Source organism: Euprymna scolopes, chromosome 21 (assembly GCF_053919585.1).
Source record: "Euprymna scolopes isolate OS-2025 chromosome 21, ASM5391958v1, whole genome shotgun sequence".
Lineage (NCBI taxonomy): Eukaryota > Metazoa > Mollusca > Cephalopoda > Sepiida > Sepiolidae > Euprymna > Euprymna scolopes.
In genome coordinates, this window is record NC_136502.1 from 25,535,623 (window position 1) to 25,561,389 (window position 25,767).

At 29.1% G+C, this 25,767-nt stretch overlaps 2 protein-coding genes across 2 annotated transcripts in view; both read left to right on the plus strand.

Annotated features, from left to right (window-relative positions):
• The first annotated feature begins 609 nt into the window (after positions 1–609).
• The window catches only part of LOC145242749 (protocadherin Fat 4-like), a 212,420-nt gene continuing 187,262 nt past the window's right edge, over positions 610–25,767 (plus strand). Inside the window, exons 1-8 of the mRNA XM_080105891.1 lie at positions 610–725; positions 1,396–3,889; positions 5,678–5,840; positions 9,890–10,151; positions 10,987–11,003; positions 18,376–18,404; positions 21,147–23,603; positions 23,972–24,122. Of these exons, the coding sequence (XP_079962017.1) occupies positions 1,451–3,889; positions 5,678–5,840; positions 9,890–10,151; positions 10,987–11,003; positions 18,376–18,404; positions 21,147–23,603; positions 23,972–24,122 (5,518 nt within the window). The 5' untranslated portion in view covers positions 610–725; positions 1,396–1,450. The remainder of the gene's footprint in view (positions 726–1,395; positions 3,890–5,677; positions 5,841–9,889; positions 10,152–10,986; positions 11,004–18,375; positions 18,405–21,146; positions 23,604–23,971; positions 24,123–25,767) is intronic.
• LOC145242902 (protocadherin beta-15-like) lies at positions 10,841–18,335 on the plus strand. The gene is made up of 4 exons (XM_080106014.1): positions 10,841–11,003; positions 11,665–14,131; positions 15,698–15,860; positions 17,933–18,335. The coding sequence occupies exons 2-4, from the start codon at positions 11,693–11,695 to the stop codon at positions 18,196–18,198; spliced, it is 2,868 nt and encodes a 955-aa protein (XP_079962140.1). The 5' UTR covers positions 10,841–11,003; positions 11,665–11,692; the 3' UTR covers positions 18,199–18,335.

Sequence of the window (25,767 nt, forward strand, 5' to 3'; positions counted from 1 at the left end):
AAAGCAATTTATATTTGTGAGCAATAAAATTCTTATTTAAATTTCCAAAATGAATATTTAAGCATAGCATGAAATAATGTTTCTTAGTGTTGACATTTTTCAGATTAATATGATTTTAATTCCATGCCTGAGTGATCTTTTAAAAAATCATTTGTAAATAAAAACTGTAAATTACAAACACACTCTGCTATAAATGTATAATTTATTTCTCAAACAATTTTTAGATTTAATTATATGCTCTTTGGTTTTTATTGTCACCAAAATTGTATTCTTATTTTAAAATATATGATAAATCATGATAGGGTATGAAAAATAATAGAAAAATGAAGATAATAATAGAACAAAAAAAAAACAAACATTATAAATTACATTTTAAGAAATTAATTTACAATTTTTTTGTAAATAAACAAGCTTAAAAACAATATTTTATATATATTTAAATAGTTTCAAGTATTTATGTTAAAAAAAATATAAGTTATAATTTGGTCTCAAAACATAAATCTGTATTGATACTGCATATAACACAGCAGGCATCATTTATTATTTGCAACCATTGAACAGGCACCATACACAGTAGGACTGCTGCTTTCTTCTAACACACACTAAAGAAAGCAAGCACACTTTGTGTATGTAATGTTCATGCAAAATGAACAAAATCACGGAGGATATTCTTAAACAAATGAGACTTCTATCTGAATTCAAGATTTAAACAACCAACTGAAAAGGTAAATAAATTTGATAATATTTTTTTAAATCTATATCCATTAGTTTATAGATAAATGTTAAACATCAAAACAGAGGTATTATAATACTTCCCTATTTCTTTGTTTTCTTTGTTTAATGGAGACATGTTTCTTTTTATAAGATTTTTCTTGTTTGAAATCATTATCTGAACACATTTTCACCGTTTTGTATATTGTGGTATTGTTATTATTTTAACTTTTACACAATTTAAAAATAAATTATAAGTAAATAAGGCAAGGTAACTTTTATATTAATTTCAACATAATTTTTTAAAAAACGTTGATATTTTTTTCAAAAAGACTTGCAACATTAAACATGGCTGCCATTTTAACTATACACATAATACATGCTATTATTTTGGCTGATGTAAAGATTTATTTTGAAACAAAAAAATTAATATATAAATTGTATAATAATTAATAGTCATGTTTAGTAATGTGTAATTATTCTAAATATATCTATTTAAGTACATAATTATATTTATTAGAAATTTTGGATGAAAAAAAAATGTAACAAAAATATCTTTTTAAAGTAATAGATACATACTAGTTCCATTTTTCTTTTGTTTATAGAATAGAGATGTACAATTTTTTTTTTTTAATAACTGAGTTAATTTTTTTTAAAACTAAATTTTTATTTTCCTCATTTCAGATATACTCAGTTATTTAATGACTTTGCTAACATCAAGTGTATAGTAGTAGCAAAGATGTGGGTTAAAATATGTACCATATTCGGCATACTGCATTTTTCCTATGGTGTAGATTTAATATTCAAAGTTGAAGAAGGTAAAAGTCCTGGCACTTACCTTGGAGACATTGCTGCCGATTCTAATGTGATGGATGATGTGGCCATACAAGATCAAAATCTCATTGCATTCAGTCTTATGGAACAGGATGGAACAAGCAGCTCTCCATTATTCCGGATTTCTAAAAATACAGGAAAACTCTATACAGCACAAACATTGGATGCTGAGTCACTATGCACTTCTAACAAAGAATGTTTTGTGATGGTGGATGTTGCTGTACAAAGAGAAAATACAATCAGTAGAATTTTAGAAATTAAAGTAATTATTGAAGATGTAAATGATCACCAACCAGAATTTCCTGAAAAGCAAATCAATATTGAGTTTTCAGAAGGTGATGTTGTAGGAACAAAAATATTAGTACCAAATGCAATTGATAAAGATGTTGGAACTATTAATTCTCAAATAATATATCAACTAAAAAAAGCAAAAACTGACCCTTTTACTTTATCAGTGTCTAAAAAGATAGATGGGACATCAGATCTTACCATCATATTAGAAAAAAGACTTGACAGAGAAGCAAAACATGTGTATATGATTCAAATAATAGCTAAAGATGGAGGATTACCATCGAAAGAAAGTATCTTAAATATCCACATCACTATTGCTGATGTCAATGACAATGCTCCAGTATTTTCGCAAAGTGTCTATAATGTTTCTATCAAAAACAAACCAAGTGAAACTTCTTCTATTGCAACTTTATCTGCCACAGATTTAGATTCTGGTAAAAATGGAAGAGTCACTTATCATTTCAGTACAAAAACGTCTGATGTTGCTAAAAGTCATTTTAAATTAAATCAACAAACTGGACAGATTTTCTTAGAAAAGAAATTTAAGTTGAGTAATATATTAACACATAATTTGTATGTTGAAGGGAAAGATGGTGGAAGCCCATCCTTAAGTTCCCTTGCTATGGTTTTAGTAAATGTAATCAACCAACAAAATAATCCTCCAACAATTCACCTAAAGTTCTTGTCAGCATCAGGAAAAGATTCAACATCAGTTTCTGAAGGAATCAAAATTGGAAGTTCCATTGCATATGTAAAAGTGACTGATCATGATGTTGGACAAAATGGAGAAGTGAGTTGCAATCTGCATTATGATAAATTTAAACTACAAAGTCTCGACACTAAGAAATACCAAGTAATTGTGAAAAAAGCATTGGATAGAGAAAGAGAGGCAAAGCATGAAATTATCATCAGCTGTCAAGATAAAGGATCTCCTCCACTGCAAAGTAAGAGTAAGTTCTCCATCAAAGTCACCGATGTGAATGATGTAAGGCCACAGTTCTCTATGGAGACATTTAAGTTCTTGATTGAAGAGAATGAGAAGTCGAGATTTTCTGTTGGCTTCATCAATGCAACAGACCCAGACCTGGGAGTTGGAGGGAAACTCACCTATTCTCTGCTCACAAATAACAAACAGTTTTTACCTTTCAAAATCAAAGATGATGGCATGATTTCAGCAATTATGTCACTGGATCATGAGTTTCAAAACATTTACAAGTTTCAAGTATTTGTGAAAGATAATGGAATCCCATCTCTCAATAATACAGTCAACGTCATTGTTGAAGTGACTGATAAAAATGATAATGCTCCGTATTTTACATTTCCCAGTGTCAATCCTTATAACATGGATGTTGTATATTACCGGCATCATTCAAAGAACATCACTTGTGTAAAGGCAGCTGATGGAGATAGTCAAGAGAATGCATTTCTAAAATATGAAATAATCAGAGGCAATGACAAGCAGATGTTCACCATCAACCAGTACACTGGTTTGTTAACTTTCAATCGGGTGCTTGCGCAACAAGATGCTGGTTCCTATGAGCTAGTGTTTGTTGTCAAGGATAGTGGTAGTCCAGTTCTATCAGCAACAACTAGTATGTTTTTCACTGTGACTGTAAGCAACAAGACATCAGAAATGCTAAGTGCCGTTCATACAATCACTGAAGATAAAGTTGATCTTACATCAGTCATTATTATTACGGTTGTAGCAGTGACTGTAGCAGTCATCATTACTGCTTCAATTTCGGTATGTATCATTCGTTGTAATGATCAGAGAAATGTCACATATGCCCATGCAATGGCACCAGCTAATGTGGGTGTTGTTGGTCCAAGTGGCAGATATATGAGTGATCAGAGACATTTGATGTGTCCTTCAAAGCAGGGAATATCTTGGCCAACTGCTGTTAATGTAAACAAAAGCCAACCAGATAAAATAAGAAATACACTTGTCAACCAAACCAACAGAGAGTCTCATCCTGCAGAAAAGTTTCCCAGTCAGCAACAAAGATCGGCTTCTCTGCCACCAACACAAAATCCTACTTTAGCAGATCAACAGGTTTGTTTCAAATGCTATTTCATTGTCATATGTTCTTTATGAAATAGTTTTTAAGTTACTAAGACATTTCAAATGATTTATTAATTTTCAGTATTATCTTTTGTTAATGCACTTTCCTTTAATCCTTTTTTTTATTACAAACTGGATTACCTGGCATTGTCCATGTATTATATAAAAACACTAGTAATGTACAATTTCAAGATAAATAGTAAACACTTTAACAAAATTCTTTTCCTATTCATTGAAATAAAAATACTTTTTAATATATCGATCAATAGGGAGTTTTTAATATTTCTACCAGATCAAACCCTTAAGACCCCCCCTACCTAAAAATCTTCAAATTAAAATATGTAAAATATGTGAAATATTTACTTAGCATTACTTAAGTGACACTAGGTCTTCCTCTTTCTCACATTCATTACAAACTTGAATTTATGTTTAGTTAAAAGCAATTCAATTGAAAAGCATTAAATGTTACTCAAATTTTCATAATAATTTCCTTAAATTATATTATTTTTTTTAATTATCATGAATTACTAGCACTTAGGTATATTATATTATTTCCATAAATCTTTTGTTGCTGTTCTGTTCTATTTTTCAATTTATTTGTTTTTTGTTTTTGAATGGAACTCATTATCTTTCTAAACATGTTGATTGTAAAAATGTAATTTGGTTTCCTTCTGAATACAAATAAGATCATTAAGCAATAATCATGGTTTCTGATTCAGAGTATAGAAACAGCAAATCAAGTTCAAATTCAATTGCATCCTTACATTCACTAATACACTAATAATAATTTGGAAAGTGTGATACTCCATACTTCATTTGTCAAGCTATAGTTAAACAGAAATGCTTGCAAAGCGAATCATTTATAATGCATGTGTATACATACATTGTGTTTTGGTATCAAATAATTAATATAATAGCTAAAAAAGAAAAAAAAAATGCCCTGTGTCCGGTGGTATATATTTTTCCCAAAAAATGTGATAAACGAATAATTGAAATGGCAAATATGTACGATACAGACCTCACTTCACCTTAAAAATATTATTAATGAAGTTGTTTTGCTTTATTTTTTTGGAAAACTATCAATTTAAAATCAAATTTTACAACTATAAATTATCATTTTCAAATTTAAGGAGGTTACTAATTCATTCTTTTTTTTTTTTTTTAAATCATTAACAAAACATTAAAATGGCTGACTTGGTTGCCTGGGTGATGGTGTGTATGTATGTGCGTGTAAGCGAGAGAAAGGAAAGAGAGGAGGTGCTTCGTTTAAAACTTACAATATCAAAATGGTTCAGAATGCAGTAGTGAGGAAAAGCTCACAAAAAAAGCACAAATTCTAAGCATTTTGTGACAAAATAAAACAGCATTCTTAAACAGAAGTCTTTATTATATTAAACTTAAAACAATAATTTAAAAAAGGATGTTGAGTTATAGTTAATCAATAAAATGTCCTTTTGCAAATCACCATGCAAATTAATTAACATTGCATCTACAAAAGTATCTGAGAAAGCTATATTTTTTTTCTGTTTTGTTAATTTGAAAAGGCATTTTAATATCATTGTTAGTGTGAGCTATGGCTTAACTTTATAAGTATACAGATTTTCTCTTTCTCCATAAAGAACCATGTTTTATTTTTAATAATTTTTTAATAGCATATACACATAGTGAGTAACGTATATCTTATTAGATAGAATGATTATTATTTTATATTATTTTTAATATTAATTTTTTATCAAAGTTAAAATCCTAAAATATCATTTGTTATTTTATCGTGACTAGCATGAAGTTAGATCATCAACTGAAAGCATCCAAAGTAAATCAGCAATTTACAACAAACCTCATCCTGTTAATTCTCTTGACTATCATAATCACCCATCCCCAAAGATGACGAGAAGTGAAACTGCACAAAATGGAAGTCGAACAAGACGTGATGAACGAACAGGTAAGCAAAATAAATATCACATTTTTACTGTGTGTATAAATAATATATGTTTATTATTTTAGTGATCATAAAATATTTGATTTAATATTTTCTTTAAAAGACTTTTTATAAAAAGAAACAGTAATTTGATTTTCAGGGGGTTTTTTGTTATCACATAACTGATACAACTACAATGAAATTTTTTAAAAAAAATGTTTTAAAATTGAATACAGACCTAAGTGTCATGATTGAGTATTTGAAATTATTCAAATTATAAGTAGAATTTATAATGATTATTTGTGACATTTTCTAAATCATATATATATATATATATATATATATATATATATATATATATATATATATATATATATATATATAAAGACTAAGACATAATAATGGTCATGCAAACTGCCTTAGTAACATTTCCATCCAATAAATGTCATATCTTTAGGACAATCTGTAAAAGTATTAGACAGACAGAGACAAACATTGACGTGGAAAAAATACCCCAAGCAAACCATTTTTACCCCCCCCCCCCTAATCTAGTAATTAACATTTTCATAATCAGACTTGAATTTTTTAATAATTAACATAAAAAGAACTTTTCAATAATGCCTAAAACTTCTCTCTCTCTCTCACACACAAATATATATATATATATATATATATATATATATATATATATATATACTGTATTTATTTATACAAACATTCATACAAATAATTACAGTATGATTATGCTCTGCTTGTCATTGAGCACTTTTTGATAAACACCGGAATTTCAGTGAATTTACATCTCTAAGAAACAACAATGATACAATCATTGATAGGATGGTTCCAAGATTCCCCCTCCCGAGTCCAATACAATTACTGATTTTGTTCTAAATTCCTGATTCCAATTCTTTTTTATATAACATATAACCAATAACTAATGACATTTAAACAATTTTGTTCATTTTAAATCTTGGCCATATTTAATTTTTAATATTTAATTAAAGACTTGTTGCTTTTCTTGAATTTTCAAATTACTGTAAATATTCAAATATATTCTCACAAATGTGAAAATACACTTCGAGAGGAGGGGCATGTCTGTTACTTGAGTAGATCTTTCCAAATATTTTTTCTCAAAAGTTTTCCTTGGAATTGACTGAAAATTGTGAAACAACTGAAGATTTAGTTATCTTTTAAAACAAATCTGATTCGCATTTGTTGACAAAATACTATCTGAATTTTTTCAAAATTGATTGAAAATAGTTAACAATTGGTATGCAAAATAAAAAGGCAGTAGAGGAACAGAATAATTAACAAATCCTCCTCCCTATGTTAATAATGAATTTCAAATAATGATGTTACTATTTAGAAAACCATTCTTAATATGAAGAGGATTGGGTATTAACTATTCAGTGCTTTCCTTCTATCAAAGAATCCTCATACTTTTATTCTAATTATAAAATTTGGTTGGTCATTGTTACTATCAATACAATGGATATATAGTAAATTTATTTGTTTTACTGTAAAAAGAAAACAAGATACAAACAATAATAATAATTTACTTATAATAAAGGTAAATTTGTAGATTAACACCCTCAGCTATCCCCGCCAATGAGATTCTACTTTTCTTGTTAGGTAATTACATGTGAATACCCTGAGAAACTTGGTAGAAAGAAAAAATAACACAAACATAAAAAAAAGTGCTTAAAAATTTAAAGTGGGAGATCAGTGTTTCATATATTAATTTAATGTAAAATGCCAAACATTTCCAAGCCATTCTAATTTTTTGGAATGTTTACTAAATTTTTTTACCACCAACATCAAGTCCAACTGGCAACGTCATTAAACCATGTGTAATCACTTAAAAAGTACCCTCTCCCAAAAATAAATAAATAAAAGCACAAAATTTATCTCACAGGACAAAATAAATTTTTTTGGTTAACTGCTCTAAAATGTTAGAATGTGTAGAAAATGAGAAATCATTTTATATTAAATTTATGTGTGAAATTGATCTCCAACTTTAAATTCTTAAGCAATTATTTTGTTTTTCAAAGTATTCACAAAATAAGTAGAATCCCATTTGTAACGAGGGGATTTAGTAGTAACTGAACAAAAATTCAACCTGGCGAAGCTCACCAAAATAATTCAAACATGGATAAAAGTTCATTGATGAAAAGATAATTTTAAAAATTAAAAATTTTTTTTTTATATTCCATTTTTAAAAAAATAATTATCAATAAATGTGTATCAGTAATTTATTTTCTTGAGAAAAAAAGTTCGTTTTATTCTTAAACATTTTTTCCATTACTTTGTAAATACTTTATTCTAATGAAATTATCAGTGTTTGTTTTAGTTTTTTTTTCATCAATTCACAATTATAAACTTTGTTGTGAAAGAAAATAGTGTATTATTAGGACCATACTAATTCATCCAACAAGAAAAATGCGATTCTCAATTTTTTATACAATTACATGTAAACAATTTGAAAAATAAGCAGTAAAAATAAATGAAACAACTAAGAAAAATCCTTCTCATATGTAAATTAAATGTAAAATGATCACCACTTTACAACTAGACAGCATTTTAAGGACATGTAACCAATTTTGTTCATTTTAAATCTTGGCCATATTTATTCTCATGATCAAACTTTAGTATAAAATATGTCATTATTAAAAGTCATAAAAAACATGCCTCCTTCCTACAACCAACCTTAAGTCCAGGTGGTAATACTAAAAATAAAGTGATTACATGTGGTTTTATGACATTGTTAGCCAGCCTAGGTTAGTGGTAAAAAACTTAGTTAACGGTCCTAAAATGTTAGAATAGCTCGGAAATGGGAGGGATCAATTTACGTTAAATTTATATGCCCAATTAATCCCACACTCTTAATTCTAAATAATTGTTTTTTTGTTTTTTTTCATTGTATTCATCACGTAATTGCCTAAAAGGGAGAATCTTATTGGGGGAAGGGGTTTACTTTAGATATAATTTTTTTTAAGTTGACCAAGTTCTAAATGTTTTCTATTTATGTATTGTATCCAAGATTTTGATAAACTAATTCTGAAATTTTTCTCTTCTGCCATTTTTTTCTATCTATCCACTTGTGCCATTATCACTGGTGCCATTTTTACTTAGTGAAAATAATTATTTTAGAGATAGTTTAGCTGTCATACGTTTTCAAATTCTCCATCAAGTGAAAATTGCTTCAATTAAATTCAAAGGAAAATAATCATTAGTTTTAAAGAATTTCAACTGAAAAAAAAAATACAATAAACATTTATTATTTCAGAAAATATATCTGCTGTAACTGAACAATGGCCTATGTGGTGCCAGCAAAATAAAAACAAATTGTCCCAAGCATTTTAATACCTCATGTAAACTCTCTGAGTGAAAAAAAATTATAGAGACGGTGAAGAATGATTCTTATATTTAAAATACATATATATCAGAGACATATATATATATATATATATATATATATATATATATATATATAGATATATATATATATATTCACCGTCTCTATTTACTTACGTCCTCAGGAAGGCAGAATTATACACCGCCAATTTTTTAATATGGAGAATATCCAGCTCCTTATAAAAGGGCACCTAAAATTGCCTCAGTCAAGAAGGATTTTTCTCTCACTGATTTAGGACAGAAAAGATGAAGGGTAGTATCAGAAAGTACTACACTGCTCCTGTTACATGATAAGGGCTAGCAAATAGTAACCTAAACATATTACATCATATCATAATTTGAGAGATGTTTAGTTTCTATAATTCTATTATGTTTCCAAAACTTCTATTACTTTAACCTGTATGTGGATATATATGAAAGGTAAGACAGATTTAAAAGTTCACTAACATTTAAAGATGAACTTTATGATTAATTTAAGGTTATCAACTTCAATTCTACCTATTATTTGATAATTGATCAGAAGATAAATGGTTTTGAAGAATTATTTAATAATTTTGATGTAAATTTTTATTAAAAATTATAAATCATAAAACGTTCTAAAATGTTGTTACATAATTAAAATTTATTGGGTTGGTAATTATTTTATTTTTCCATCTCAGAAGTCTACACTGCCCAGTACTGCAATTCTCCATCAAAACAAAGAGGACAGCCATCACAAGAGACAGAGATGCGACCATTGGGACAGACTGTCAACTACCCAAGTGATACAACCATTGTGGCCAGGGGATTCTATACATCAAGCCTTTCACAAAACAATGAGAACAAAGACTCTGTGGCAGAAGATAGTAATTCTTCTGATACAAGTCTCCCATCAACAGGAAATATTTATAGAAATCCTAGACCATTACCCCCTGTTCCCAAGTAATTATTTTAAATATATGTAGCAAATTAATTTATAGTTTAAAGATATCCAAAAACCTATTAATTTAAAGAAATTTGTTTTTGTCTTATTTTAATAAAATTTATATAATATTCAATTATCATTTTTCATAAAAATTCAGATACGCAAGTTCCCAAAACTAAGATTTAAAAAAGGATTAATTCTGTTGTTCTTTTTTAATTATTTTAACAAGAACAAATTTAATGACTGATATTTATTTAAAAAATGTAATAGTTAAAAAATAAATTGCTATGTATTAGTATAAAAAGCTATATGAGACCATTTTAAGAAAGTAAATAAATAAAAAATATTATTACAAAAATGTATGTTACCTGGATGTTTGCCTCCTCATATATTACAAAAATATTCTTTCTTACATAATTATATGTCTTGGAAATATCTATGATTTTCAAAAGTTACATACACTGGTCTGAATTTCATTAGATGATAACAAAAGACTTGAAAAACAGCAGAGATGGAAAGAAGAACAAAGACGAATTCTATAAATAATGATGAAAAATTCACAATATTATTTTTTAAATTATGATTTTTTTTCATTTATAATTATATCAGTACTTATATTTTAAACATCATACATTTATGTGCAGGTCTTTGTTAAAAACCTGTTTAATTTAAAATATCTGAAAATCAGCGAGAAAGACGAGAGTTCACACAAAGCAAGGAAGCCATTACACACACTGTATACTCACTAGGACTACTGTATTATTCTCCTCATCAACAAAAAACAAATGATATGCAAAATAATAAAACGAACTGAAATAAAGATATAAATTCTATCTGAATTTATATTTACAGTGCATTTAAGAACAAAGGTAAGTTCAAAATTTTTTAATGTAATTTGTTTCTTTGTTTCTTTGTAAATATCTAAGCCTTAAATTCATGCAGAAAGAAAGACACAATGCCACTTTGTAATTTGTGATAAATACGAGTTATTCGTTTTTTGTTTTTATTTTTTGTTGTTGTGCTGCTTTGATTTATTGCAAAGACTATGTTATTAAGATATTTAATAAATAGACATTTTTTAATAATCATTGGAACAAATATAATAATTATGAAAAGAAAAGCTATAGAGCTTAATAAAATGAATAATTGAAAATTTAATGAATATAAAATTTATATAATCAGTAAAATGTTTGTTAGTAGCTTATTTGAAATTTGTAATTTTACTTAAATAAAATGTCATTTTTTTTTCAAGTAAGAAATCAAATACTAAAATGATGTAAAAATAAAATATGGTTTAACTTGCAATGAAATTAATATGCACATGCATATTATTTTCATTTGAAGCTAAACTGTATTTTCCTCATATTCATCTTTATACAGTGAGATTAATTTTTTTTTAAACAAGGAGAAAACAATCGTTGAAAAGAAATGAGTCATTTTTGTATCTTTATAGAACACAAACCAATATAAAACAAAAGCAGTATCTATTATCTAAAAATTAAAATAAATAATTTTATATCTCTTTTTCAGAACATATCAAGAAATATTGAAATTTCTGATGATGAATATGTTGCTAGAAGCAAATATTCTATTATACTTAATTCAAATTTGTCAGAGTATAGATCTTACATTGAAAGTTGAAGAAGGCAAAAGTCCTGGCACTTACCTTGGAGACATTGCTGCTGATTCTAATGTGATGGATGATGTGGCCATACAAGATCAAAATCTCATTGCATTCAGTCTTATGGAACAAGATGGCGCAAACAGCTCTCCATTATTCAGAATTTCTAAAAATACAGGAAAACTCTATACAGCACAAACATTGGATGCTGAGTCACTATGCACATTTAATAAAGAATGTTTTGTAATGGTTGATGTGGCTGTTCAAAGAGAAAATACAATCAGTAGAATATTAGAAATCAAAGTAATTATTGAAGATGTAAATGATCATCAACCAGAATTTCCTGATAAACAAGTTAATATTGAATTTGCTGAAGATACAGCTATTCAAAATAAAGTATCTATCCCGAATGCAATCGACAAAGATGTGGGAGTTATTAATTCACAGATAACATATAAACTCAGTAAAAATAAAAATGAACCATTTACACTATTTATTTTCAAAAAAGTTGATGGAACTTCTGATTTGAGTATCACTCTAGAAGAACGACTCGACAGAGAAATAAAAGATTCTTACTTAATTAAAGTAATTGCTAAAGATGGAGGGACACCATCTAAGGAAAGCATTTTACTTGTTCACATTTCAGTCACAGATATCAATGATAATATACCCATCTTTTCTCAAAATGTCTACAATGTTTCTATAAAAAACAAACCAAGTGAAACTTCTTCTATTGCGACTTTATCGGCCACAGATTTAGATTCTGGTAAAAATGGAAGAGTCACTTATCATTTCAGTACAAAAACATCTGATGTTGCTAAAAGTCATTTTAAATTAAACCAACAAACTGGACAGATTTTCTTAGAAAAGAAATTCACATCAAACAATATACATAATTTATATATTGAAGCTAAAGATGAGGGAAATCCACCACTTGAATCTCTTGCCATGGTTATTGTTAATGTAATCAACCAACAAAATAATCCTCCAATTATTCATCTCAAGTTCTTGTCAGCATCAGGAAAAGATTCAACATCAGTTTCTGAAGGAATCAAAATTGGAAGTTCTATTGCATATGTAAAAGTGACTGATCATGATGTTGGACAAAATGGAGAAGTGAGTTGCAATCTGCATTATGATAAATTTAAACTACAAAGTCTCGACACTAAGAAATACCAAGTAATTGTGAAAAAAGCATTGGATAGAGAAAGAGAGGCAAAGCATGAAATTATCATCAGCTGTCAAGATAAAGGATCTCCTCCACTGCAAAGTAAGAGTAAGTTCTCCATCAAAGTCACCGATGTGAATGATGTAAGGCCACAGTTCTCTATGGAGACATTTAAGTTCTTGATTGAAGAGAATGAGAAGTCGAGATTTTCTGTTGGCTTCATCAATGCAACAGACCCAGACCTGGGAGTTGGAGGGAAACTCACCTATTCTCTGCTCACAAATAACAAACAGTTTTTACCTTTCAAAATCAAAGATGATGGCATGATTTCAGCAATTATGTCACTGGATCATGAGTTTCAAAACATTTACAAGTTTCAAGTATTTGTGAAAGATAATGGAATCCCATCTCTCAATAATACAGTCAACGTCATTGTTGAAGTGACTGATAAAAATGATAATGCTCCGTATTTTACATTTCCCAGTGTCAATCCTTATAACATGGATGTTGTATATTACCGGCATCATTCAAAGAACATCACTTGTGTAAAGGCAGCTGATGGAGATAGTCAAGAGAATGCATTTCTAAAATATGAAATAATCAGAGGCAATGACAAGCAGATGTTCACCATCAACCAGTACACTGGTTTGTTAACTTTCAATCGGGTGCTTGCGCAACAAGATGCTGGTTCCTATGAGCTAGTGTTTGTTGTCAAGGATAGTGGTAGTCCAGTTCTATCAGCAACAACTAGTATGTTTTTCACTGTGACTGTAAGCAACAAGACATCAGAAATGCTAAGTGCCGTTCATACAATCACTGAAGATAAAGTTGATCTTACATCAGTCATTATTATTACGGTTGTAGCAGTGACTGTAGCAGTCATCATTACTGCTTCAATCTCGGTATGTATCATTCGCTGTAATGATCAGAGAAATGTCACATATGCTCATGCAATGGCACCAGCCAATGTGGGTGTTGTTGGTCCAAGTGGCAGATATATGAGTGATCAGAGACATTTGATGTGTCCTTCAAAGCAGGGAATATCTTGGCCAACTGCTGTTAATGTAAACAAAAGCCAACCAGATAAAATTAGAAATGCACATAACCAAACCAACAGAGAAGCACACCTTACAGAAAAGCTTCCCAGTCAACAACAAAGATCAGCTTCCCTGCCACAGCAGCAAACATCCCAAGTTCATCAATCTGAGGTAGGTTCTTGTTCCTTTTTAATTAAACAGAATATTTTTACTTACAATTAAGTAAATGATAAATGATGAACATTGTACTCATTTGTTTACAAAGACTCATTTGTATGTTTTTTCATTTCATCTTTATAATATTCTGCTTTCTACCCCCTTAGCTAGTTCATGTGTTGCACTTTGAAAAAGGCCAAATATAATTTTTGAACACCAAACTGCTTAAAAAAAAGGAAGCTAAATTCATAAAATTTGACTTAAAAAAAAAAAAAATGCACATTGGACAAGAGTATGAGAATGCCCTCTTTTTGTTGTAGCCTTGTTTTATGATATCATTATTATAATATGTGATCACTGTGTGAGAAAGGAACTTGTAGTAATTTTTACTAGAAGCACTTGTTTATCAAAGGACGAAGTCAGCCAATGTTACATAAAACAGAACATTTGAAAGAAACAAACAAAAAGAACATTATCTGCTAATTGGTGCTGGACTGCAATAAATTAAAGATGGTCTCTTACAATGTTATTTTGTTATTAACATTGAACTATGTAGCACAATATTACTTTCTGAGTATTTATTAGTACTTATTAATTTATCTCATTTCGGTCGGTTTTATATTTAAAATACAATGGACACTATTTTCATAGAAATATTAATAAACTCATATTTGTTGCATGTTATTGGTTTTTCTGACTAAAAAAATAATTTTTTGCGCAATCTAGAAAAATATCAGTTTTATCAAAACATATCTGTTGATATTCCTCAATCTGTGGAATTTCTATGGGTCTTGCTAGTATAAAATAATGCATTATAATTTAAATTTATTTATTTTAGGCTTTATTTAAAAGAAAATTTTATTATATTAAATGGCTGCAACTTCTTTATTTATGGAATAAACATTGCCAATTTTTATTGGCATCATTATTGTCTGCAACAAATAGTAATATTATGTTTGGGAAGGATTGATAATTTGTACTGTTTGGATTACTATTCTCATCTTGGTTGCTCTATTCACAATGTTTCCTAAGGTCAACAAAGATTCTGAAGAAGGTTACCAAATTTGAAAAGATGCACCTCAGAAAGGTCAGAGGTTACATCAGTTTAAACGTGAAGATGAGAACATTAACCCATACAATAATCTTCTGTTCATTTTTTATTTTGATTTTATTAATAAACAAAAATAGACAAATTAAATCTCTGTTGCTCAGATGATTAAAAACATCATTAATACTTTTGATTTGGAGTGGAAGTTATTTAACGTTTCAGATTTAAGTATTTTAATAGACTGGCTTAAAGATTCAATTAAAATATATTGTTATTGTTGTTGTATTCTAACAAATATATGCACAAAAAGAATTTAAAATATATTTTTAAATGCATACAAATTTTAAAACTTTTCTGAATGTTTTAATGGACAATTTTTAATTTTTTATGATAGCTTTCGTTGATAACTGAATATGAAATTCACATTTGATATTATCTATACTTTCCCTAATTTTTAAATAAATATTCTTAATTATGATCTTATGATAAATATATTTGTTTAATACCCATATAATGTTTTTGTTCAATTACAGGATCATGTTCAAGATATCATTCTTCCAACAAGTTCTCAAAATAAAATACATTCATTCAGTTCTCAAGAATACCTCAACCATCCCTCACCAAAGCAATCCCGCACTGACAATGGACAAAATAGAATTAAAAGAAACATTGAGCAAGCTGAAGAAAAAAGCCATGGTTAGTAAAAGTATTTTTCATGTTAGTGATAATAATTGCCATTTGTCTCTATATAAATAAAATGAACTCATTTTTTCCCGTGTGAGTTTGACCTTAATAGGATTAAAAATCACGACATTACATTCAAATGTAATGTCCCCACACTTCAGTACAGGATCTGAGGTGTGCTATAGGCCTACTACCCTTACAGTTCCTTGATATTCGTACATTTCTATATTTTTTCCAGTGAGAGTTCACTGCCACAATCGGTTAGAATCAATGGAAGTTGTAAAATCTTTTCTCTCTATTTGATTCATACTCCGCCCGTGACCACTTAACACCACTGTGGATAAGTCCACAGGGGAATATACGAGGAACACCGGTTTGAGTTCTTAGTTGCTTAAAAAATATGGATTGGCATTTTTCCGTCGAGTGAAACGCGACTACATTCCAGTTATTCTGTGGTTACTTGTGCCATTTTATAAATTTCTTCTTCTTTTTTTCCTCATTTTATATTTTTCTCTTTTTGTAAGGGAGCTGGGGGGTTGCGATTCGAAGGATTACTTAAATGAAACAAACTAACATTGGATTCCAGTTTTTACAGGAAACTTTAACAGTCAGCCGCCAGCGTTCTTCAAATCTTGCACTGATTAGTCACTTTAATATTTTATTTACTGTCTTTATACTTCTATTATGTTTGCACTGATTTCATACGTGATACTCGGGGGGGGGCTGACCTCATATTTTCGGATTAGTTACTTATTCATTATTTATTTCTATACATTGCATTTCTGAGAGTTTCATTAGCACAATTACTACTACGCTATCGATATTGGAATCAGTCGACATTCAAATTGGTTAACAGCGACAACAAAGAAAACATTATAAAAAAAGAAACCAAAACAAACCAACATTAAAAAAAATAAAAAACACGGTCAGTTTTCTGGTTTTATTTATTCATTTTTTTTCTTTTTCATTGAAACAAAGAAAAATAAATAAATAAAATCTAATAAACATATTTTCATTATACACGGTAAGTTTTAAACATATTTGCATTTTATGCGGTAACTTTTTGAGGTTTTTTCTTTTTTTTTCCTTTTTTTTCTCTAGTATTCTTTCACGTTCGTTTTGTTTTTTTATTCCTTACAATTTTACGCGTCATATATTAGCTAAACCAGGGTGGGGGGCATCTATAAATATAAAAGCTAAAATGGGTGTGTGTGTGTGTGTGTGTGTGTGTGTGTGTGTGTGTGTGTGTGTGTGTGTTCCTTCACCCTAAACTTGGCCTCCTCCTGCTACTACGACAATGACGTCATGTTTGACCTAGAAAACGTTGGCGTTAGTTTCAACCACCTGCAAGTGTTTTTAAAGGGTTAATTTCATCCGTTCTCAATTGTGTGTCTCTTTGGCGTAGAGGTAACGTGTCAGGCATTTTTTTTCTGCCTCAGCCTCGATGCTTCGGATTCAAGCCTGTCTTCCTACCTAAACCTTTTTTCCTTTTTTACACCTTTTTGTTTTTTACATTTGTTTGCGGTTTTGCTTTGTTTTAGTTTTTCCAATTTTTATAACATCGTGTTTTTTTTATAACATTAAAACAGCCCCCCCCTCCCCTCCTACATACACACCTCCAAACAGCTGGGCAATGCCGGGAACCCCCCGCTAGTTATAAAATAAAATTATACAATCAGTATTAAAAAAATATAATACCATGTTTAAATTTATCTTCAATGATGAGTATGATAAAATCAAAGAAATTTATTACATAAGATATAATAAAAAAACATCCTTTGTGATAAATTGTACACTACTAAAACTCTGATGATGTTGCTAACTTCATCTGTATATGAATGTTTTGGATGGGAGATGGTGGATAACATAAATAAAAGTTGAATAAAATAGTTCAATTATTGAAATAATAAAAAAGAGAAAGAAGAGAGATGTCTAATATGATACCAGAATTTCATAACATATTTGGAAATTCAAAAAAGGTTATCGTAAATATTTAATAATACATATAAGTATTGACCCAACATGTAACTAGTAGTCCAGTATAAACAATAAAAATTAACTATATTTTGTTAATTTTTTGACAGATTCGTATATGGTACAGTACTGCAATTCTCCATCAAAGCAAAGAGGACAACCATCACAAGAGACAGAGATGAGACCATTGGGACAGACTGTTAACTACCCAAGTGATACAACCATTGTGGCCAGGGGATTCTATGCACCAACTTTTTCACAAAATAATGACAACAAAGATTCTGTAACAGAAGACAGTAATTCTTCTGATATAAGTCAGCAGTCAGTTGGAAATATTTATAGAAATCCAAGGCCTTTACCCCCAGTACCTAATTAATTCTTTTAATCATCTGTATTTTTATTTAATCAGATAAAACTTATTGACCACATTAATTATGGACAGGAACATTAATTTCTCAGAGTATACAAATCTATTTTTACTTAAACATAAACTAGAACAGCTAGAACAAAATAAGTAATATCATTATTTTAATTTAACACAATTTCTTTTTAGGTGTTGCTCATTGTTCTTTGGTTAAATCAGTAAGCTTAAACATTTTAAAGACAAACATCACAAATTAAATATCTCTTCAAAACTAACATGTACATTTTTAATCCTCATGCAATTATTTCAAACAGTTACAGTATAAACGTTATGATATCTATTAAGACATATTTCAATTATTAAAAAAATTAAAATGATACTTATCATTTTTTATAATTTTTTTAATTCATTTTTAATTTTAAGAACTATAAATAACAAAAATTAGATTCAATTAATTTTTCATGAAAACTACACTAGCAGCAAAGATTAAATGAAAGTGACATTTTTATGGAAAAATTGTGAAAATGAACAAGATGAAATCATTGATAAACTTAGATATAAGCCAAATTCTTATATAAATAGCTACGTTTAAATTATAAAAATTTTTTTTTTAAAAAAGATATAAATCTGAATAAATCTTTAATCAAATATAAATTGAAATGAAGGTAGACAAAAAGTTTCTCACACCAATAAAAAATTTTTCTTACCTTTAATTTTTTAAAATTAAGTAAAAAAATTCATGAGTCGATATCTTCCTCTTTAATAATTATTTATTATATACACATATATTTGCAATAAGCAATTTCATATAGTCATTTCACTGAAATATGAGCTATTAAAGTTGATCAACACGACTGCATATTTTTAACAAAGAAAATTAGAAGTGTGGGATCTAGTTTTTAAATAACAGTTAGTGAAAGCTGTTATTGTTTATATCGATAGGAAGAAGGATAGTAGACGATTAAGAAAGAAGCTGATGAATTGCATTTTGGGAGAAAAATATTTTTGTTTTTAAAATGACCTCTTTTTAGAATACAAAAGCAGCTAAGTCTATTTTATTTATAAAAAATGACATTGTTGAATTAAAACAAAAATTAAATTCATAAACAAAATAGTGTCTCAAATCTCCAGCTCCTTTGTGTTAGAAGCCTAACATTCATCACTCATTGTTGCAGCCATTTTATGTACCACACATTCACTAGGACTGCTGTCTTTCCTTTTCTATCATGCAAAAGATAGACATTCTTAGCTAATAAATTTCATGTGGAGTTTTTTTTTAACTACAACACTGAAAAAAATACAAAAGGTGAGTAGCTTTTGTAATTGATTTGATTTTTTATATTTAAAACCTGTTTTTCTTAGCATAAGTGATGATGTAAATATATACCAAGTAGCATTCACAGTATATGTCTATGTAAGCAGAGACCAATAAATATGTTTCGTTAAATGCTTGAGATTATTTTAAAATTCTTGGTGCATAAAATTATCTAAATTGCTTCTAATATTCATAAGTGAAAATGAATTATTTCTTATTTTCAGGCTAACATTATTTAAAAAATGAGAGAAAAAAAGAAGACAAACCAAACAAATAAACAACACATAAATAACTTGATTTAAATGATTAAATATTTTCTGTTTTATTAACAACTGGTAGATTTACCCAGCTTGAGTATCAAGTATGTTGAACATAATAAAATTTGAAAAAGGTATGAACCGCCTTATTCTAACCATTAATGGCTTAAAACATATAACTACTGTTCTTCTAACAATTCATTTACACAAGTACAGCATTTACTTAAAAAAATATTATCGACATAATAGTTAAAATGCACTTAAACAAAATAACCAATCTTTTATTAGGTATCATAATAGAAAAAAAAAAAAAAATGATTTATTTAAAACCAGGTTAAAACATACTAGGAGCCTGCTAATTCCAAATATCATTGATTTGGCTCAGACATCAACTATTGATAATTAACGTGTGGACTCACAATCTTAGCTTTATGTACATATTCTTCACATTTCAGAAAAAAACATAAGAACAAGATTATTGAATTCCTTTTGAAATTTATAAACTACTACTGCAGAAAAGGTAGTGAAACTAAGTATCATGATTGCTTTACAATGATGCAATTACAATGCATTAAAATGTTTCAGTTTTCGTGTATAATTTAAGATTATAAAAAAAATGCTTTTATGTATTTTTTAATGATTTATGTGACTAAACTTTATGATTGATTATGTATCATTAATGTGAGAATTATTTAGTGGAAATTTATTCAAACAGATTCTTTATTAAATATTTTCACCGATTATAATATTTAAAGAGGATTGAAAAAGGTTTGGATATTTATTATTATTATCAAATGCATTACTTATTAAAATAGATTTTTTAAAATCAAATGATTCCTATTTCATCCTATCATTGACTATTTTAGGCAATCAGAAAATGTTTGAGATAAGGAAACTAATGTTATTTTTTGTTTGCTAATGTCATACTATTTTAGTTGTTATGATCTTCTGGCCTTCTTAATTTTTAACTGAATTCTTTATACAACCTATGAGCATAGATTTTTACTATAAGATAAGAGTAATGTACTAATTAGGATAGAAATCCATTTAGAAATTCTCTTTTTTTATGACAAGGAAAGACTTAAAGAAAGATTAGAAAAGATAATGGTGAACATGTGACTATCACTATTCATATTGCCTATAGTATAGGACATTTTAAGAAAATGAAAATATATATTAATATTGATAAGATTAAAAAGAAATTCTGTTGGAAAAGAATCATTTCAATTTTATCACTAAGAATGTTACCTGAACCTGTAACAAGTATATTTTCTGTGAATAATATTAATTAAATAACACATGTTTTATTTGAATTTTGTATTTATGTAAATATTTTTTCTTCATTTCAGATAATTACAAGGTTTCTCTTAAATGCTGAGTATTGAAAGATATTTTTAATCAGAACTATGTATGAAACTGTATGGATTCTTCTGTACATGGTGCACTTTTCTTATTGTGCAGACCTGACATTCAAAGTAGAAGAAGGTAAAAGTCCTGGCACTTACCTTGGAGACATTGCTGCCGATTCTAATGTGATGGATGATGTGGCCATACAAGATCAAAATCTCATTGCATTCAGTCTTATGGAACAGGATGGAACAAGCAGCTCTCCATTATTCCGGATTTCTAAAAATACAGGAAAACTTTATACAGCACAAACATTGGATGCTGAATCTTTATGTACATTTAATAAAGAATGTTTCGTAATGGTTGATGTTGCTGTACAAAAAGAAAATACAATCAGTAAAATATTGGAAATTAAAGTTATAATCCAAGACATGAATGATCATCAACCAGAATTTCCTGATAAACAAGTAAATGTTGAATTTGATGAAAATGTTGCAGTTGGTGAAAAAGTTTCTATTCCAAATGCTATAGACAAAGATGTGAGCCATATCAATTCACTAATAACATATTCTTTAAAAAAGATCAAAAATGAACCATTTATATTGACAATTTCTAAAAAGGTTGATGGAACAGCAGACTTGAGCATAACCTTGAAAGAAGGACTTGATAGAGAAGAAAAGGATTCCTACTTAATCCATGTGATTGCTAAAGATGGAGGAAAACCACAAAGAGAAAGTACTTTACATGTGCATATTTCAGTATTGGATATAAATGATAACCCACCAATTTTCTCCCAAAATGTTTACAATGTGTCTATCAAAAACAAACCAAGTGAAACTTCTTCTATTGCAACTTTATCTGCCACAGATTTAGATTCTGGTAAAAATGGAAGAGTCACTTATCATTTCAGTACAAAAACATCTGATGTTGCTAAAAGTCATTTCAAACTCAATCAACAAACTGGACAGATTTTCCTTGAGAAAAAATTTACATTAGGAAATATTATGACACAACATCTATACGTTGAAGCTAAAGACGGTGGGATTCCACCACACGAATCTCTTGCAATGGTTATTGTTAATGTGAACAACCAACAAAATAATCCTCCAATTATTCATCTCAAGTTCTTGTCAGCATCAGGAAAAGATTCAACATCAGTTTCTGAAGGAATCAAAATTGGAAGTTCTATTGCATATGTAAAAGTGACTGATCATGATGTTGGACAAAATGGAGAAGTGAGTTGCAATCTGCATTATGATAAATTTAAACTACAAAGTCTCGACACTAAGAAATACCAAGTAATTGTGAAAAAAGCATTGGATAGAGAAAGAGAGGCAAAGCATGAAATTATCATCAGCTGTCAAGATAAAGGATCTCCTCCACTGCAAAGTAAGAGTAAGTTCTCCATCAAAGTCACCGATGTGAATGATGTAAGGCCACAGTTCTCTATGGAGACATTTAAGTTCTTGATTGAAGAGAATGAGAAGTCGAGATTTTCTGTTGGCTTCATCAATGCAACAGACCCAGACCTGGGAGTTGGAGGGAAACTCACCTATTCTCTGCTCACAAATAACAAACAGTTTTTACCTTTCAAAATCAAAGATGATGGCATGATTTCAGCAATTATGTCACTGGATCATGAGTTTCAAAACATTTACAAGTTTCAAGTATTTGTGAAAGATAATGGAATCCCATCTCTCAATAATACAGTCAACGTCATTGTTGAAGTGACTGATAAAAATGATAATGCTCCGTATTTTACATTTCCCAGTGTCAATCCTTATAACATGGATGTTGTATATTACCGGCATCATTCAAAGAACATCACTTGTGTAAAGGCAGCTGATGGAGATAGTCAAGAGAATGCATTTCTAAAATATGAAATAATCAGAGGCAATGACAAGCAGATGTTCACCATCAACCAGTACACTGGTTTGTTAACTTTCAATCGGGTGCTTGCGCAACAAGATGCTGGTTCCTATGAGCTAGTGTTTGTTGTCAAGGATAGTGGTAGCCCAGTTCTATCAGCAACAACTAGTATGTTTTTCACTGTGACTGTAAGCAACAAGACATCAGAAATGCTAAGTGCCGTTCATACAATCACTGAAGATAAAGTTGATCTTACATCAGTCATTATTATTACAGTTGTAGCAGTGACCGTAGCAGTTATTATTACTGCTTCAATCTCGGTATGTATCATTCGCTGTAATGATCAGAGAAATGTCACATATGCCCATGCAATGGCACCAGCCAATGTGGGTGTTGTTGGTCCAAGTGGCAGATATATGAGTGATCAGAGACATTTGATGTGTCCTTCAAAGCAGGGAATATCTTGGCCAACTACTGTCAATGTAAACAAAAGCCAACCAGATAAAATAAGAAATGCACATAACAACCAAACCAGCAGAGATACACACCTTATAGAAAAGCTTCCCAGTCAGCAACAAAGATCAGCTTCTTTACCTCAAACTCAAACTACTTCCCAGATATATTCTCCGGTTAGTGTTTTTTTTTTTTTTAAATTTATATCAACATTAAAAAGTATTATATTTAATTGACGCCTTCTGCTTTTTTCATGTAAATACTTCATAATGTAGGTATACTTATATATTTATTTATACTCTAAGTTTATAGTGTTATATATTCATAAATTATAATTTTTAAAGGCATAAATCTTATTTTTCTTTTTTCAAACATATTTTATTTTTAAAATTGATTTTAAATTATTCAAGATTTTCTTTTATTTTCAAAACCATAAATTTATACTATATTTTATATGCTTTCATTATTTTTGTAACCATTTCATTCTGTTTTCATTATTCATCCTATTGTGTTGACAATACTTTTTCTTATCTGTTATCTTCAGAGATCCCTAAATGAAGAAGTAAATCCATCAGTTAATATTAAAAATAAATCCAGAGCAGTAACCTCCCTTGAATATAGCAATCCAGGATCTCCAAAAATGCCTCATCATTCAAGAAATGAAGGAAGTTTAAACCAAAGAGAAGTGGTAACAGGTAATTAAGATATTTATTTTGAAATTTGAAAACATTGAGCACCATTTTTATTATAAAATCATGAAACAAAAAATAATTTTTGAAAACAATTAATAAAAGATGCTTTACAGAAAAAAAAAAAACATAAAAAGGTATACACATGACATTATATATATATATATATACTGCAGTGTTTGATATATCCAAATCTTTTGACAAGGTCTGACATGAAGATCTTGTCATGAAAATAAATTTGTATGGTATTACTGGGCAAATATTTAATATAACTAGAGTTTTTTTTAGCCAAAAGAAAGATCTACGTTGTCTTTGATGCCTGTAATCTAAACAACATAAGATTAATGTGGGTGTGTCCCACAGGGTTGATTTTTGTACCTTTATTACTCCTGAGTTTTATAAATGATCTTCATGGTGAAATTGATTCAAGATTCACATGTAATACGAATTGAAACAAATACATAGACAGCATTGTCAAAGCTGTTATATGGAAAGCAGGCTGGCTCTACTGTACTAGAAAGCGTCTCACATCTGCTAGTATCCTTTATCTCTGCAAAATCAACACTTTCCCACACACGGAGTATTGTTGTTGCATTTGGGCTGATACATAAACCACTAGCTTCTCTCTCGTAGACACAATGCAAAGAAGAACCTTTAATCTAATAGATCTCACACCATCTACAAAGCTCCAGCCCCTGTTCCATTGCCACAATATTGCATCCTTATTATTGTTTTATAAGTACTTAAATGGAATGTGCTCCGATGAATTTGATGAACTGATGTTTCCTTAAGGTAAATACTCCTGGTCAACTTGACAATCAAAAAACTTCATCCTTCATAGACGTCCTTAAATGCTGAAAGGCTTTCTACTCTAATAACTTATTTCCTCGAACTGCTAGACTTTGAAAGTTTTTCACTGCTTCCCGTTTCCTGTCTATGCTAACAAGCAGAAATTTAAATGTAATGTGAACAGATATCTTGCTGCACAACTCCCCACGTAGGATGCTCCTGTTTCACAGTAGTCCCTTGCATCTCAGAAGCAGTGTACCTTATCTGAGGTGATTAAAAATTAAAAAAAACAAAAAAAAAACAAAACAAAAAAAAAACTGAAAAAGATACACTAAATTTTGGATACTGGAAACAAGTAGCACTTAACAGAAACATGATGGAAAAACTATATTTTAATGAATGTTGCTGAGTAGAAAATTAAGAAATAAAAATAGATTTGATTCAATTAGCATTCATCAAATTAATAACATTAGACTATGAGAAGAATTTGATGGTATGGCCATGTTGAAAAAATGGATGAGAATTCTTGGGTCAGTAGATGTAAAACAGTTAAAGTAGCAGATCTGATTCACAGAAGAAGACTAAGGCAAATATGGGAGGAAGTAATAAAAAAAGGACTTGGCAAAAAGAGGGATAAGTAAAGACAAGAAACACCTGAAGAAGCTCGAAGGTTACATTGACCGAAACATTATGAAAATAACTCTCAAGATGAGAACAGTAGTCTGAATAATCAAAATGACACAAATTATCAATCCTCATCTAAAAAATTTAGAAACATAGAATCAGGTTTATTTTTCCATTAAATCATTCTCAAAATATGTGTAAGTGGCTAATGTTCACATATTTATATAAAAAGTGAAGT

What these genes read in the sequence shown, in the direction of transcription:
- LOC145242902 (XM_080106014.1), top strand. Translation starts at nt 11,693, where the DNA reads ATGATGAATATGTTGCTAGAAGCAAATATTCTATTATACTTAATTCAA. An exon ending in CCCAAGTTCATCAATCTGAG is followed by an intron (nt 14,132 to 15,697) that starts GTAGGTTCTTGT and finishes GTTCAATTACAG; the next exon opens with GATCATGTTCAAGATATCAT. An exon ending in AGCTGAAGAAAAAAGCCATG is followed by an intron (nt 15,861 to 17,932) that starts GTTAGTAAAAGT and finishes ATTTTTTGACAG; the next exon opens with ATTCGTATATGGTACAGTAC.